This window comes from Mobula birostris, chromosome 9, assembly GCF_030028105.1.
Source record: "Mobula birostris isolate sMobBir1 chromosome 9, sMobBir1.hap1, whole genome shotgun sequence".
Classification (NCBI taxonomy): domain Eukaryota; kingdom Metazoa; phylum Chordata; class Chondrichthyes; order Myliobatiformes; family Myliobatidae; genus Mobula; species Mobula birostris.
This window is the reverse complement of record NC_092378.1, coordinates 146,583,328-146,598,616: the sequence shown is the minus strand read 5'-3', so window position 1 is coordinate 146,598,616 and position 15,289 is coordinate 146,583,328. Positions and strand designations below refer to the sequence as shown.

General features: G+C 43.9%; 1 protein-coding gene across 5 annotated transcripts in view; it reads right to left on the bottom strand.

Moving 5' to 3' along the window:
* pkd1a (polycystic kidney disease 1a) overlaps positions 1–15,289 on the bottom strand; it is a 291,165-nt gene that overhangs the window by 40,743 nt on the left and 235,133 nt on the right. For all 5 annotated transcript variants that reach the window (XR_011887311.1, XR_011887313.1, XR_011887314.1 and 2 more), the window contains exons 37-38: positions 8,328–8,530; positions 7,165–7,359 (exon numbers count right to left, since the gene is read on the bottom strand). Coding sequence is in view for 1 of the 5 variants with exons in the window: in XM_072269063.1 (XP_072125164.1) it covers positions 7,165–7,359; positions 8,328–8,530 (398 nt within the window). In the remaining 4 variants the exon portion in view is untranslated. The remainder of the gene's footprint in view (positions 1–7,164; positions 7,360–8,327; positions 8,531–15,289) is intronic.

The following is a 15,289-nucleotide window of genomic DNA, read 5'->3' as shown; positions in this document are numbered from 1 at the left end:
CACAGCAGGCCAGGCAGCATCTGACGAAGGGTCTTGGCCCGAAACGTTGACTGTACCTCTTCCTATAAATGCTGCCTGACCTGCTGTGTTCAGGAATTTGTGGAATTTGTTGTCATATGCAGCTGTGGGGGCCAGGTTGTTGGGTGTATTTAAGGCAGAGATTGATAGGTTCTTGATTGAACATGGCATCAAAGGTTATGGGGAGAAAGCCAGGAACTGGGGATGAGGAGGAGATAGAAAAGAAGGATCAGCCATGATTGAATGGCAGAGCTGACTCGATGGGCCAGATGGCCTAATTCTGCTCCTATGTCTTATGTTCTGATGGTTTCACGGTCTTAATACAGAGATGAGTAAGAAGTTCTTTAGCCAGAGGGCTGTAAATCTGTGGAATTCATTGCCACATACAGGTGAGGAGGCCAAGTCATTAAGTGTATTTAAAGTGGATATTGATAGGATCTTGATTACTAAGGGAGTCAAAGGATACAGGAATAAGGTAGGAGACTGGGTTGACGGAATATAATTTAGCCATGGTTGAATCGCAGAATAGATTCGATGGGCTGAATTGCCTAATTCTGCTCCTTTCTCTTATGGTTTTCTGTCTACATTGGAAATGGATTTGGAATTGGTTGATTATTGTCACAGTGAAAAGCTTTTCTTGCATACTGTTCATACAGATCAGATCACTGAACCGAGCACTGAGGCAGCTCATGGTAAAACAGTAACATAATACAGAATGAAGTGTAACAGCTACAGAGAAAGCACAATGCAGGTAGACAATAAGGTATAAGGTCATAAAGAAATAGATTGTGAGGTCAGGAATCCAATTTATTATACTAGGGAACTACTTAATAATCATAAAAAGATCCTGAATAAGTTACGGAGAGTGGTGTGAAAAACAGAATGCATCCAGTGATCAGACGTCCTGTTGTTAAAAATGCCTTGTTAATGAGAGAGGTCAGAGGAGAATGGCCAGGTTGGTTCAAGCGGACAGGAACCCAAATAACCACACATTATTACAGTGGTGTGCAGAAGGTCAGCTCTGAACGCACAATGCATCGAGCCTTGAAGAGGTTGGACGCCAGCAGCAGAAGACCACCAAAGTACTTTGACAATAAATTTATTTTGACTTTTGACAGCCAGAGTTGGAGGAGCACGGAGATCTAAAAGAATTGGCGAAGGGTTATGGACCCAAGCACCAGTTACTATTCCTATAAATAGATCTACGATTTAAAATATACGGGAAAAAAAAAGATTGAAATAACGAGTGCTCACCTTTCACTCTAATTAAATTCGGAACTTTTGTAGGCAGACCTTCTCACAGAGCAAAACAGTGCAGATGCTAGCCCTTTGGTCCAAGCAGTGCCCACCCAGACAGTCCCAATTTCCTATGTTTGGCTCAAATCCCTCCAGGCCCCTCCTCTCCATGTACCTATCCAAGTGCCTCTTAAATGATACCATTGTACCTGCCTCAACCACTTCCGCTGGCAGCTCGTTCTAGGCACTCACCACCATCTGCATGAAAAAGTTACTTCTCGAGTCCCTTATGGCAGAGTTAAAATTTGGATTAGGTACTGTATATACAATTTTAAGGATCCAGGATCAACTTTATTCGTGTATACATTTACATGTGTTAGAAATTTGCTGTGCGTGTTGGCCAACATGCCACAAAATCAACATTCAACAATTATAAGAATAAAGAATTCTATAAAAAAATAAACTTAGAAGATAAAGTACGGATATGGAATAAAATGTGCATAGTTACTAGCATGTATTTACAATGTAAACAGATTATAAAAAGTGGTTTAAAATGTTTGGAGTGCAGTGACTGAGGTAATAAACACACGGGTTTCTGCAGATGCTGGAAGTCCAGAGTAACACACAGACACACAAAATGCTGAAGGAACTCAGCAGGTCAGTCAGCAACTATTAAAAGGATTAAGCAGTCAACATATTCGGGTCGAGACCTGATGAAGGGTCTCAACTCGAAACGTTGACCGTTTATTCCTTTCCATAGATGCTGCCTGACCTGCCGAGTTCCTCCAGCACTTCGACTAAGTTAGTAGACAGAGGGGGGTGTGGGGAAACTAACTACCCCCTCCCACCCATTACCTCAATCTTTTGCAATGCACATTTTTCTTAGCTTAAATAAAGTAAATATTTTCATTTTATTATTAAAAGTAAGTGTTTAGAATATGTGGTCAGATCCAGCTGAACAATTACCCCAATGTAAATACAATCTATCTCACACTGCACATCTGATTACAACGTGTTTTATTTATTGATTGATTGAGATATGGCGTGGAATAGGCCGTTTCGGCCCTTCGAGCCGCACTGACTAGCAACCCCCGATTTAACTGCCATCTAGTCATGGGACAATTTACAATGACTAATTAACCTACCAGCCGGAGAAGCTTCGGACTGTGTGAGGAAACCAGAGCACCCAGAAGAAATCGACGCGGTCACGGGGAGAAGGTACAAACTGCTTACAGACAGTGGTGGAAATTGAACCAGTGTTGCTGGTACTGTAAAGTGCTGCGCTAACCGTTATGCTACCGTAGAAATGCTGTTAGAAAGTTGACTAATTACATTGTTCCACACAAATACGGTAAAATGAAGAAGCATGGTGGCATTACGGCGGTTAGCGTAACGCCATTAGTGCTGGTGATCACCGACTGGGGTTCAACTCCCACCACATCCTGTCGGGAGTTTTTTCATTCTCCCCATGACCGTGTGGGTTTCCTCCAGGTGCTTTGGTTTCCTCACACATCCGAAAGGCGTACCGTCTGGGTTAGGATTAGTGAGTTATGGGCGTACAATGTTGATGCGGGAACTCTAGAGACGCCTGGAAGCTGCTCAACACTATCCTCATTGATCTCACCGCAAGGGCCCGGTGGGGAAGGACCACAGTATAGGTTTCTCCACCCGTGGGAGTGGGAGGGGTTGGTGGGCGGGGAGTATACCCCTCAACAATGATATGGTAAGCTGAACTACTGGAGTGCCACGTGGGTGGCTATAAATACGGATATGTACTGAGAAATGGAAACGTATGTAAAGGATGAAAAGTTATTGAATGGTTTATTGTATATATTTATTTTTGAATAAAGTATATTTTGAAATAAAAAAAAACACTATCCTCATTGATCTGATTTGACGCAAACGCCACCTCTCACTGTTTCTAAGTTCCGATGTGCATGTGACAAATAAAGCTTTGATCTTTAACGACTGAATAAGCATAATGAGCTGAAGCTGTGACCAGTAGTGCACTTGGCCTGGCTACTTTGATGGCTCCGTTGATGGATCAACTGCCGATTACCGCTGGCTTTGAAATTGGAAAAACTCACTAACGCAAACCATGAATCACTGCAGAACCATCTACTCTTGCCAAGTTCTCTCCCCCACCCCCTACCCCCATTTCAGTATTTATTTTGGCTACCGTTGGAAAATTAAACAACTACATCTTAGACCAAGCAATATGCAAACCCTGGTCTGTGGCTTTGGAAAAATACATTCTTCCTTCAGTGATAGCTTAAGTGAAGCATATTTCATTTTCCTAGCAATTATATAAGGCTTGAGCTGAGTCAGAGATTGCATTTTTGTTAAAAATACCCTAATTGCTAGAAATTTTGAAACAAAAACAACAGAACATACTGAAAAAGATGCCAGGCAGTTAGCTGAAAGTGAAATACAGAGGCAGTTTATCAGAATTCATATTTAATTTCTCCTCTGGGTACTGGGACATCTTTATTACATGCAGTTTAATCAACTTGTCATGTTTTGGTAAGTACAAAAAGTCTGGAGGTCAAACAAGATATGTAGTGGGGTGGTCCAAGATACGTAGTCCAATTTCCATGCATCCCAGTTCGGTTCTCAGGTCCATAAGACATAAGAGCAGAATTAGGCCATCTGGTGCATCGACTCTGCTCCATCATTCAATCATGGCTGATCTTTTTTTCGATCTCCTCCTCAACCCCAGTTCCCGGCCTTCTCCCCGTAATCTTTGATGCCATGTCCAATCAAGAACTTATCAATCTCTGCCTTAAATACACCCAGTGACATGGCCTCCACAGCTGCTCGTGGCAACAAATTCCGCACATTAACCACCCTTTGGCTAAAGAAATTTCTCTGCATCTCTGTTTCGAAAGGGCACCCCTCTATCCTGAGGCTGCTTTTTCTGCGCTGTGGTTGCATTTGGTTGCATGAAGTTATAACCAAACAGGAAACTATGGGCACAAAAGACTCTGCAGATGCTGGAAATCCAAAGCAACACACACAATACACTGGAGGAACTCAGCAGGTCAGGCAGTATCTATGGAAGTGAATAAACAGTCAACATTTGGGCTGGAACCCTTCATCTAGACTGGAAAGGAAGGGGCTAGAAGTGGAAGATGGGGTGGGGGGGGGAAGGAGGACAAGCTGGAAGGTGATAGGTGAAGCCAGAGTGGGTGGGGGAAGGGGGATGAAGTAAGAAGCTGGGAGGTGATAGGTGGAAAAGGTAAAAGAAGGAGAGAAGAAGGAATCTGATAGGAAAAAGGAGAAAGGGAAGGAGGAGAGGCACCAGGGGGAGGTGATAGGTAGATGAACAGAAGAAAATACGTAACAGGGAGCCCAGAATGAGGAACTGAAGTTGAGGGAAGGGAGGGGGGGTAAATACTTGCAGTTGGAGAAACTGATGCTCATGCCATCAGGTTGGAGGCTACCCAGATGGAATATAATGTGTTGCTCCTCCAACCTGAGATTGCCCCCATCGGGGCAGTAATCACATATGGATGTATCATGGCTTGGCATGGCAACTGCTCTGCCCATAACCACAAGAAACCACGGCAAGCTGTGGACGCAGTGCAGAAAATCACTAAAACCAGCCTCCCTTACATGGACTCTGCCTACGCTTCTCACTGGCTCGTTAAAGCAGGCAACATAATTAAAGATCCTACCTATTACAGGCATTCCTTCTTCATCCCCTCCACTCCCATCAGGCAGAAGATACAAAAGCCTGAAAGCTTGTACCACCAGGTTTGAGGACAGCTTCAATCCCTCTGAGACAACACCACTGAGCAAGTTCAGGTTCAGGTTTAATTGCCAGTCAACCCAACACAGACATAGCCAAATGAAACAGTGTTCCTCTGAAACACGTTACCAACGGCACACAGCACACTGCAAATAGCATGTAGTACAAGTAGAAAAAATACAATACAAAGAACAAAAAAAAAGCTCACGTCCCTGAGTAGCATGACTGCAGAATTGGGGGTAATTTTTCTACCAATGAGTGAACCCTGGAGGGGCCGGCCCCCTACCCAAGTACAGATTCTAGCGCACCCTGCAGGTGTTCCACAGCACTGCAATGGCACCTCCTGTCTTGGTCAGCTGCAAGAGCAAACCTGTGGCCTTGGCCTAGTCCTTACCGCATCCAAAACAATGCAGCTCCTCCCCCCCCCCCCCCCCCCCCCGCCACTGTCAATGAACCAGACTTGTAGTATTCTACATTACCAATGTTCAACAGGGTCTTGCGATCACAATAAAAATGCCCGAGAGAATCATTTGCACTTTGCACCATCCAACAGTACATGGCAAGTACAGACGACCATACACAACAATGTGCAGTAAACCCAGCTCCGCTGCTATCAAGCAACTCGCTGACGGGATCGTCCTGCAGTACTGGATGTCCTTTGTATCCAGCAGTGACTTGTGATCGTAAAAAAAGACATACAAGATGAACAAGTACACCTTTGATTGGCCCTGGAGTGGCCACTGCGTCCGAGCACACTGCCATCTTACCAGAACTATAGTTGTTATCAGACTAGTATAATAGGATATACTCTTGACCTCATAATCTACCTTTTTATGGCCTTACGCCTTATTAGTCTGCCTGTACTGCACCTTCTCTTTACACTGCATTCCCTTGCACGACCATTTTCATGAAATTAGCGATGTGGATGGAACGCAAAAATAACATTTCTCACTGTATCCCAGCACATGTGACAAAAATAAATCAGTTTGGTCCAAAGACGGTGTTTAACCCATTCCTGTTATGCTCCATGCAAAGCCTCCCACCTCTCTACAAACAGAATGATAGATAAAAGATTCAAAGGGGGTAAACTGAGGTAGAAATTATTCCTACAGTGGCCACTTTATTAGGAACCACCTGGATCATAAACCTCGGTACCCATTCCATCCATCTACCTTTCCAAATTTCTCTTTGACTTTGGATTCGAACCTGCATCCTCCACTTCTGTTGGCAGCTCGTTCCACACTTGCACCCTCTGAGTGAAGAAATTTCCCCTCAGCCTCCTCTTAAATATTTCACCGTTCACCCTTAACCTATGACCTCTAGTTCTAGTCTCACCCAACCAGAGTGGAACGAGGCCTGCTTGCATTTACCCTATAATTTGTCTAGCTCTATTAAATCTCCCCTCAATCTTCTGTGCTCCAGTCTCCCAAGCCCACAGCTGACTAACCTATACGTCAAAGCAAGAAGTATGCTGGATGCATTGCATTTCCTGCATACATTTATATGAATAAAGTACAGTACCGTGCAAAAGTCTTGGGCACATATATATAGCTAGGGTGCCTGTTTTTTTTGCACAGTACTGTAGTAATTTTACATATTGCACTGTACTGCTGCTACTGAAAAAACAAATTTCATAACATATGTGAGTGATGATAAACCTGATTCTGATATGGGTTCCTGTTGTGGACTGAGAGTGGGAAGGGGGACAGAGGGAGGGGAATCATGGTTGGGAAAAGGGGAAGGGAGAGGGGACGGAACAGGAAGCACCAGAGAGACATCCTGTAATGATCAGCAAATCAAATGTTTGAAATCAAATGACCTTGCTGGGTGTCTCAGGGCCGGGTATGTCGACAAATGCACCTCCTCCTGCCCCTGGCCTTCCTTCTGTGCCAGCTGTCCCACATCCCTCCTGTGGCGCTCCACCCTCACCAGTCCCAACATCCTTCGCTCCCGCCAGATTTACAAACTCGCACTCTGCTCCATGTTGACAAATAGAGTCCTGTGCAAAAGTGCTCGGCACCCTGCCTATTTATATGGCTAAGAACATTTGCATAGTTCTGTATATTTTTAGAATGAGTATGGACGGTTTCCCTTGATCTCTTGATTGCCAGCAGAGACCGTGTATTGGTTGGAGTTTCCCAATTCAGGACAGACCGTACCTTCAGCATCCTGTGAAGGATCTGGACCTTCCTGGCCTCCTCTCTAGCCTGCAGAAGGCCGTACCCTTGAGGGGGCCAGACCTTCCTGATTCTCTCCGAGACCTGTTCCACGCGTGGCCTCTCCACAAGGTTGTCGTTTTCGTCCGGGTGGACACGCTTGGCGACCAGTGCGAAATAAAGTGCTTCAAGCAGAACCTGTAATGCAAGCAAGCGGAACGTCAGAGCCATTTACAGCGGATCACAGCTATTACACCCAGAAAGTCATCCTCAGTTGGGGCTGCTAAACTCTCTGTATGTCACCGGCACTTGTTATATTCTGCCTCCGAATTTACATTCGGTGGCCACTTTATTACCTACCTCCTGCACTGAGTGAACATTCCTGGTCTTCTGATGCTGTAGCCCATCCGCTTCAAGTTTCAATGTGTTGAGTATTCAGAGATGCTCTTCTGCACACCACTGTTATAATGCATGGTTATTGCAGTTACTGCCCCATTCCTGTCAGGTTGAACCAGTCTGGCCATTTACCTTTGACCTCTCTCATTAACAAGGCATTTTGGCCCACATGATTATTGGTCACTAGATGTGTTTTGTTTTTCCCATCACTCTCTGTAAACTCTACAGACTGATATGCGTGAAAGTCCCAGGAGATCAGCAATTTCTAAGATATTCGAACCACCCCGTCTGGCACCAATAATCATTCTGTGAACAAAAGCACCTTATAAAACGAGAGAGGTCAAGGGAGAATGGCTAGGTTGGTTCAAACTGACAAAAGGTGACAGTAACTCCAATGATCACACATTACAACTATGGTGTGCAGAAGAACATCTCTGCGTGCACAACACGTCAAACCTTGAATTGGATGGGCTACAGCAGCATAAGATCACAAACACACAGAAATAGACTCAGTGACCACTTTATTAGTTACAGGATGTACCCAATAAAGTGGACACTGAATGTGGAGTGAAACAGTAAAGAAAGAGACCACTCTGTCTTTCAGTTTCATTGTGCCCCCTTGTAACTGATGACACCCTCTTATTTATACCCAACCCCTTCATTCTCTCACTTCTAAAAGTCTCAGGATCTACAGCAAGGACCAAGCTTTTTACAAGCACGTTGCTTTTTATGATCTCAATAAGCTTCGACTCACACTTCGACAAACCTACCTTCAAAGGTTCCAGGAGGAAGAATGAGGAGAGGACGCTGAAGATTCCTGAGATGAGCCACATGAGAGCGACCTGGGGAGTGAAGGAGACCCCGATCCAAAGTGACACGGTGATGGAGATGGTGAAGAGGAAGAAGCAGAGGGCATGGGCCATGTAACTGCACCAGAATGGAAACAGACATCGCTGTGGAGGGTCACTGAATGCTGTTGAGACACAAGAATACCAAGCAACGTTAGACAAACCCCAACCTAGGTTACAAGGACGGAAGCACACTGACAATTCACTAGTACTGAGAAGCTGGGATAATTGATCCAGTGGCTTCAAATTCCATAACAGCTGTTGGAAGATATGTTTAAATAATTAAGTACCAATAATCTGGTTACTGAAGAGTTTTCTGTCAGTAATGGTGTGTATGAATTTTCCAAGTTGTCATTTAAAAAGCAATCTAATTCAGACAAGGAAATCTGCTGTGGGCGTAGCCCTAGCCCAGTTAGGTGCCACGGTAGTGTAGCCATTAGCTCACCGCTATCACAGCTCGGGGCATCAGAGTTCAGAGATCAACTCCAGCGCCATCTGTAAGGAGTTCGTACGTTCTCCCTGGGACCGTCTGAGTTTCCTCTGGGTGCTCTGGTTTCCTCCCACACTTCAAAATGCATCAGTAAGTAGGTTAATTAGTTATTGAACAACATGTCCAATCTTGAAGTGGATGGGCTAGAGCAGAGAACACCATACTGGATTCCCACCTGTACCTAATAACGTGGCCGCTGAGTGCATGCTCGTGTTGTAAACTACAAATATCTACCTGTAATTCTCATGTATACAGTTAACACTCATTCAATACCAGAGCCATCATTTTGTTATTGAGTATCGATTTTCATTCACAATCTCAAATCACATGATACCTACAGTATACTTGTATAATTGATTCCTATTGAGATATTAGATATAGTCAAATATTTACTACATTTGTAGCAAGTGGATCCTTTCTTGGGTAAATCTATGTACATCAGCCTTATTCGAACTCCCAGAAGCCAACAATTTAGATTTGCACATTAACAGAGAGCAGCTGAACAAAGAGAATTGGTTAATTTCTGGACTGGGTATGTTTATAGCTTTTAAATAGTGTTGTTAGCGCTGCACTATTACAACTGTGCTGGAGTTCAGAGTTTGATTCTGGCATCCTCTGTAAGGAGTTTGTACTTTCCTTCCCATGAACCACGTGGGTTTCCTGCGGGTGCTCCGGTTTCCTCCCACAGTGTAAAGGTGTACCAGACGGTAGGTTAATTGGCGATTGTAAATTGTCCTGTGATTAAGCTAGGGTTAATAAGTTGGTCCAGAAAGGTCTGTACCACATAGTATAGATAGAACAGTGCAGCACAGGATCAGGTATTTGCTGAACCAGCTAAAAAGCAAATCAAAAACACCCAAGTACTAATCCGACCTAAACAATATTCATATCCCTCCATCTTCCTTACCTCCATGTGCCCATCCAAATGTCTCTCAAAAGCCTCTACCAGCATACTAAGCAGTAGATTCCAGACATCCACCACTCTCTGAGTGAAAAACTTACCCCTCACATCCCCTTTGAACCTGCCCCCTCTCACCTTTAATGCATATCCTCTGGTATTAAAACATCTCTATATAAAAAATAAATAAATAAACATGTAACCCATCAATGTGATTCACTTAACACACACAAAATGCTGGTGGAATGCAGCAGGCCAGGCAGCAACTATAGGAAGAGGTACAGTCGACATTTCAGGCCAAGACCCTTCGTCAGGACTAACTGAAAGAAGAGATAGTAAGAGATTTGAAAGTGGGAGGGGGAGCACCTTATATTCCGTCTGGGTAGCCTCCAACCTGATGGCATGAACATAGATTTCTCTAACTTCCGTTAATGCCCCTCCTCTCCTTCTTACCCCATCCCTTATTTACCTTCCCCTCCTTTTTTTCTCTCTCCCTATCCCTCTCACAATCACTCCTTGCCTGCTCTCCATCTTCCTCTGGGCTCCCCTTCCCCTTTCTTTCTCCCTAGGCCTCCCGTTCCATCATCCCCCCCCCGTCTCCAGCTCTGTATCCCTCCAGCTCTTGGCTCCATCCCTCCCCCTCCTGTCTTCTCCTATCATTTCAGATCTCCCCTTCCCCCTCCCACTTTCAAAGCTCTTACTATCTCTTCTTTCAGTTAGTCCTGACGAAGGGTCTCGGCCCGAAACGTCAACTGTACCTCTTCCTAGAGATGCTGCCTGGCCTGCTGCGTTCCACCAACATTTTGTGCGTGTTGCTTGAATTTCCAGCATCTGCAGATTTTCCTCGTGTTAATGTGATTCATTTATAAGGATCAACTTTATTTGCCAGGCACCTTGGGAATTTGCTGTGTGTACTGGTAGAACATGCATCGTTCATGAGTTATAAAGAATGATATTAAAATAAAATTAGAAGTTAAAGTACAGATATGGAATAAAATGTGAATAAATACATAAATACCAGCATGTATTTACAATGTAAACAGCATTATAAAAGTGGTTTAAAGAGTTTACAGTGCAGAGCAGTGACTTGAGGTAATAGATGGGGGAGGGGATGTAGGGTCTAACTAGAATGGTTAGTCAAATTAACTGCTTGGGGGAAGATATTATTAACATGGTGTGAGGTTTTTGTTTTAATAACCCTCTTTAACTACCCTCTGAAGTTCAATAAAGGGAGCTGGGGATTGGAAGTGGCCCGTAATGCCAGCAATGCCCACATCCTGTGGATAGATGAACTATTTAAAAATGTTATTTGCAATTATGTTTAAAAGGTCAACAACTTTAGTCACTTGCAGGAAACCTACATTAGATGCAGATATAGTGTCACACCATTGGCCTACCGAGTCTATGGCAATCATCAACCAGTTATCTTCTTGACGCTAATCCTATTCGACTCCATTTTATTCTTCTCTCCTTGCCTCCACACTAGCCACCCCCTTTGAAAATCCGCCAGGAGCATGGAGACACTTGTGAGCTGCCCCCAACACATCCTCAAACTGTGTATACATTGAAACATCGAAACAAATGCATCGTTTGCGCCTACAACCAGCACAGTCTGGCGCAAGTATAGCACGCTCATCACTTACTATCCCTATCCTATGAGTCTCTCGAATGTGGAAGGAAGCCAGACCACCCCGAGGAGATCCATGCAGTCACGGAGAAGAAGATGCAAAGTCCTTACAGACCATGGCGGGAATTGACCCATAATCGCTGGTGCTGTAAGGCATTATGCTAACCTCTACCCTATGGTGCCACAATGTGGAATGAGCTGCAGGAAAAAGTGGTGGAGGTGGGTACAGTACCAACTTTGACAAGGCAGTGGGACTGATATATGGATTGGAAAGGTTTAGAGAGATATTGGCCAAATGCGGGAAAATGGGACTAGCTTCCATTGGCACCTTGGTCAATAATGACCAGATGGGCTGAAGGGCCTATTTCCCTCCTGTATGACTCAATGAACGGAAGGCAAATTAGATATAGATTAAACACATTTACTTTATACCTAACCACTCTCTATTCACAGCATTATTCTAGGAAATTGAGGCCCCGTGTTGGTTGGGGTCAACCATAGATATTGCATCCTAGCTGCCATACATAAGTCAGTACGAAAACCTGGGCTGTGTGATTTGGAGAGCAAGCTGTTGTCCATGTGGCAGGCTGCCCCCGCTCCACGCAGGTGATGAATCCTAAGGATCAGCAGAGACCGATACAGTTTGGCACCAGCAGTGTCACAAGAGTTGCCAATCAGTGTTGAACTGCCTTAGGGACTCCAGGTTTGGATTGTTACTCAGGGTTTACTCCTGAAGCCTTCCTCATGAGTGCATATAACCGTAGGGCAGTGGAGATTTGAGATTAGAGTTTTCGTTCTCCGAGATGAGCTGCCAGCCACGCCTGATGAGCCACCGCTGCCCATAGTGACTGGTTTTAAGGTACCAGTGACCCACCTTTGCCACTTTTCCTGTGAGGAGAAACAGTTCTGCTGGGCTGAGTAGCTAAGCCACAGGTAAAGTCAGGACCTGGACTTGATTGTCGGAGGCTATTTGAGACACGCGCCATTGGGAGCATTTAATAGGTAGTGGGAGCTTGTCCCCATCACCAGCCCCAGCTATAACAACCTTATGGACAATGTTCCCTCTAATTTTTAGTAGTCAGTGTGCACAAAAATCTTATGCTGTGCATATTTTTTTTCCTGTGACAAAAGTATGTGCGCACTGAATGCACACATGGGACAGTTATACTGCCCGGCCTGCTGCGTTCACCAGCAACTTTGATGTGTGTTGCTTGAATTTCCAGCATCTGCAGAATTCCTGTTGTTTACATATTCAAGTCACTCAGTTACTTTTTCTCTCTCCTGCCTTTGGCATTTTCCCATTCTTTGTAAACTCTTATCTAGACTAATACGACTTCCATCCAGTTGAAAGCTTTTGATTCTCATTAACATATCCAAATGACATTCACCTAAACGGTTTCTCAGCTTGTTTTTGAGTTGATTCATTAGGCTAAAACCTCGTTCACAGTCCACACTAGACGCAAGAAAGATTCCCCCAATGTCCATCAACTGTGCAAGGTTGCATAACTGTTCATTTTGAAGTACAAATGCCACCATTTGAGCAAAGTTTGAAATCAGTTTGGATTTAATTTTTTCTTGCACAGAAAATTTGAAATCATTAAACTCTTACAGTTTTACAGTTAAACTATTACAGTATTTTCAGCTAGAAAATCATGATATTTTAGACATAAAGCATTAACTTGTTCATCGCCAAATGTGAAGTCACAATCTGCAAATGCGGAGAAATCAAAAGCTGACTATTCTTGTACCTCATCTTCAGGAAACCTTTCTTCTAAATGAACACAAGGACTATTTAAAAAAGTCAACAGCGAACTTGTATCTACTGTGATGTTTTCTTCACCTTGTTGGCTTAGCAAAACTTTAACTTTGTCACTCCATGAAACATTGTCTCCCAGATACTGCTTTCTTATCTTATCTTGTCCCAGCTGTCTGGGAGTTGAACATACTTTTCCATATGTTCATTAATGTGTTGAACTGAATGTAAAGAGTTATTCATTTTAACAGCTAACAACATACTGTCGATAAGAACTTTGATCTCTTCTGGGTTTGATTGTTTTCACTCTTGCTCATCTGCACTCAACCTTAACATGCGTAACACTCCTGTAACAGATAATGACGGGTTCTGTTGCCTGAGCTTTTGTACACCGTCCAAATGTGATTTACTTGCCAAATGATGCTTCAAAAAGTCAAGTTTCCAAATATCATCCCACTTCTTTCCACTAGCAAATTCTCCAGCAACTTTCGCATCACGACAATACAAACAGATAACTCCAGTTTCCGAATCATACATAAATATTTCTCGCAGCTGAACGTTCATGACCTCATGAGCTTTTGGTGTAGCAGTTTCTACTATTTTGTTAAGCCATTCAACTTTAAACAAATTTGCAGTTTTTTTGCGTTTCACGCCCTTCGCTTCTTTTGAATTCGACATAGTGAATCAATATTTTTTCCAATAAAAACTTAGTAAGCTATCGACAGGATTTGAAACAGATCTTTGTAAACTTTACGATATGAAAACTGTCTGCCAAAGATGGCTGCCGCTGTGATGCAGCTGTACAAACCGGAACATGGAGGGTGAGGTGACGTAAACTGGTGACATGCATTGTGGTATTTGAAAAACCGACTAACTAGTTAACAGAAACATTTAGTTAAAAGATTATTTTCAATAAGTGTAATTATTAATTACTACATTATTTTAGGTAACTAACCTTTTGTTTGTGCGCTGTCTGAAAAACGTGTGTGCGTGCACACACGCACACAACTTAGAGGGAACATAGCTTACGGACCAAGGAAATTTGACTGCTTTTAACAGCAAGAAGGTGCTGAAGTACCTGTTCCATGTCCTTTCTGTTTTCTGAGTAGCTCGAATTCTGTGACTAATGAAACCTTCCCCACCCCACCTCCAATTCTTGGCCGAAACAGTTTCACCACTGGCACGTTCTATTTTTATGCAAGTCAGTTCCTTGGACTCGGGAGTAGCAGTTGAGAATGAGGCTGAAATGTAATCTCTCCGCAGATGTTTCCTGAGTTGCAGAGAGTCCCAGTGTTTTCTGATTTAAATTTTTATATTTCTTTCACGTCTCCTGAGTGTAGATGCAAAGACCTTCACAAGTATTCAATGCCCCTCGTTGGAGACTCCATCTGGGGTGGGGTGGGGTGGGGTGTGCAGAGCCTCATCAACTGTCTGGGAGAGCCCTGAGGTGTTCCCAGTGCTGATGGACTCCCTGTGAGTGACTGCACCCTCTGCCCCTGCTGTTTAATTTAGAAATACCACACGGAACAGGCCCTTCTGGCCCTTTGAGCTGCATCGCTCAGAAACCCCCAACAACCCTGATTTAACCCTAACCGAACCATGGGGCGATTTACAATGACCGATTCACCTACCCGGTATGTCTTTGGATTGTAGGAGGAGCCGGAGGACCTGGACAAAATGCTCACATTTCATGGAGAGGACAGGCAGAGATTCTGTACAAAGGATTGAACTGTGATAGCGTCATGCTAACCACTCTGGCGATGGACCAGGTTCTGGCACAAGGACAGCGAATTTTAGGCCCAGATGATCAGCCCGTCGGACAATGGGAAAGGTTCCCCTTTGTTTCCTGGTCCAATTCCCTGTGAGAGTTCTAATCTGTGATATATGAGGAAGACATTTGACCCATTCAGTCTATATGGCAGCTCATATCCATTACACCACTATTTTTCCCTATCATCTCGTCTTCTCGTATCTCCATCAACTTCCCCTCCTCTCCCCATTCTAACACTCACCCACACACAGTGGGGGCAATTTACAGTGGGTAATTAACCGTTCAATCTGCACGTCGTTGGGATGTATTTAAAATGAGGGTTGATAGGTTCTTGATCAGTCAGGG